The sequence below is a fragment of the Musa acuminata genome, chromosome BXJ2-8, assembly GCF_036884655.1.
Source record: "Musa acuminata AAA Group cultivar baxijiao chromosome BXJ2-8, Cavendish_Baxijiao_AAA, whole genome shotgun sequence".
Lineage (NCBI taxonomy): Eukaryota > Viridiplantae > Streptophyta > Magnoliopsida > Zingiberales > Musaceae > Musa > Musa acuminata.
The window spans coordinates 35,312,274-35,314,323 of record NC_088345.1 but is presented as its reverse complement, the minus strand read 5'-3'; the positions used below and the strand labels follow the sequence as shown (position 1 = coordinate 35,314,323).

At 45.4% G+C, this 2,050-nt stretch overlaps 1 protein-coding gene across 1 annotated transcript; it reads right to left on the bottom strand.

Annotated features, from left to right (window-relative positions):
• Positions 1-286: 286 nt before the first annotated feature.
• LOC135618359 (probable glycosyltransferase At5g20260) lies at positions 287-1,452 on the bottom strand. Its single transcript, XM_065119242.1, has one exon. It carries the CDS (start codon positions 1,450-1,452, stop codon positions 355-357), a length of 1,098 nt encoding a protein of 365 aa, XP_064975314.1. The 3' UTR covers positions 287-354.
• Between the last annotated feature and the right edge of the window lie 598 nt (positions 1,453-2,050).

Below are 2,050 nucleotides of genomic sequence, written 5' to 3'. Positions count from 1 at the left end.
GCTCAGAACCATACAATGATCTACCAAAATTTTTATTGGCTATCCATTATCCGACTCCCCGCGAGAAAGTATGCTTGCCATTAGATAATGTGGATATGCATTCACAAACAAATAATCATGTTATTCCAAGACTTACATTACGCTACAAATAAACTATATTAATTTTAACTTCCTATTAACACATCCCTTCCATTCACATGGAGGTGTGCATTATAACTTCAAAGTTATGACAGACACTATATATATATATATATATATATATATATATATATAGTGAGCATTATTTAGAAGTAATGGTTCATTTCCCCAAAATCACATCATTTTTGTCTCCAGGAATCTAATATTCCTCTCAGGTCAATAAGAAAGCCTCACGTTTAGTGTTCTCAGCCATATTGAATGAAGCACCATATGGATCAGATCGCATCTATTGGCCGGCCGATGCAGCCCAAAATGCCTTTGCACCAGCAGCACCCTCCGCCGCAACACCTTGTACTGTCTCTCCGAGATCCCTTGAAGTGTCGTCTTGATCTCGGGTATCTTCTTCACCGGTATCTGAACAGAGAACTTGCTCCAATCCAGCACATCGGAGAAGGGAAGCGGATAGTCCACGGAGATGATCACCGGGACGCATCCCATGAATATTGACTCCACGATCCTGGGGCTCGCCACCTCGTACCCGCTCGGGCACAAGCAGAACTTGCTCTTCCTCATCAACTCACCGTAGCTCGTTCCCTTGGGAAGATACTCATGGACCACCACCTCCGTGTCTTTCCCTTTCCAATGGTGGAGTAGCATCTGCCTGATGTAGCCATGCGAGCCACCGGCGAAGAACGCGAGAGTCGTCCTTTCAGTGTGGAGCTGGTCTCGAGGTGGCTGCGAGAGCAGTCCGTCCGAGAGATGCACTTCCGGCAGCGTCACGTCCTTTCCAAGCTTGAATCCCTTGGACGTGTTGGCGTTGCAGATCACCCGGATGGAGTTCTGATAGAGCTCAGGGTTCGCATGCGATAGCGGCGGAGCCTGAATGGTATCAGCACAGATTAATGGGAGTTTGTGATACTGATACGAGAACCGCATTACACTGACCATCGATTTGCTCATGTGAAGGTTTACCCAGCCATGACAAGACACCATGAAATGGACTGCACCGAGGCTTCGCTTCCAGTACGGATGCTTGTCTGCAATGACGTCTATGTAATCGGCTATCAGTCGTTTCATGTGTTCCCAGTAACCGTTGGCTTTGGGTCTGTAGAAGAAATGCACGATGTTGACTACACTGAAGGGGAGGAAGAAGGCGTGTGCTTCTGCAGGATGACGCGCTACAAAGGGGCTCGTCTTGCCCTCCATCTCGCTCATGAAGTGGCCTTCGATGGCGTAGATGCTTGCGCCCGGCCCGTCGTGGACGATGGGCGGTTCTCCTTCCTTGTATATCCACACCTTGAATCTCTTCTCCATCTCGATGTAAGTCCTGAAATCAAAATGTGCAGCCGTAAGATGATGAGCTCATCAAATCTCCAAATAGGACATTAAGATCAGGCTGCAAACTATGAGATCTTCAAGTTGCACCTTCAGAGACAAATACAGAGTGGTAGCAAGGTAAACCTAATCAATACTTTGGCCGAGAAAAATAAAAGAGCGACCCTCTTCTGCTTCTCTTTCAAGCTTAAATCAACAAGAATGCCAAAGTCGCCATAGAATTGTGATGGGGATATAAACAGGAATAACCTTTGTATAGGAACAAATACTAGAAGACCAAAATACGCAGCGGAATAAAATGGAAACACAATCAAACAGAACACCAAGATATACGTGGAAAACCCCTTCAATGTGAAGGGTAAAAACCACGGGGCAAACTAGAGATAATCCACTATGAGAATAATGAATATACAAATCTCAATCTCTTACCCAAAACCCAAGCAACAACCACAAGAGAATAACTGGGATACAAGGATCACGTTACTGCCCACAATATCTAAAACCTCCCAAGTAATCACAGCAAGAGCCTACTGTAGATTTGATCTAACCTGAGATGAGAACACTACTAGATGATTGT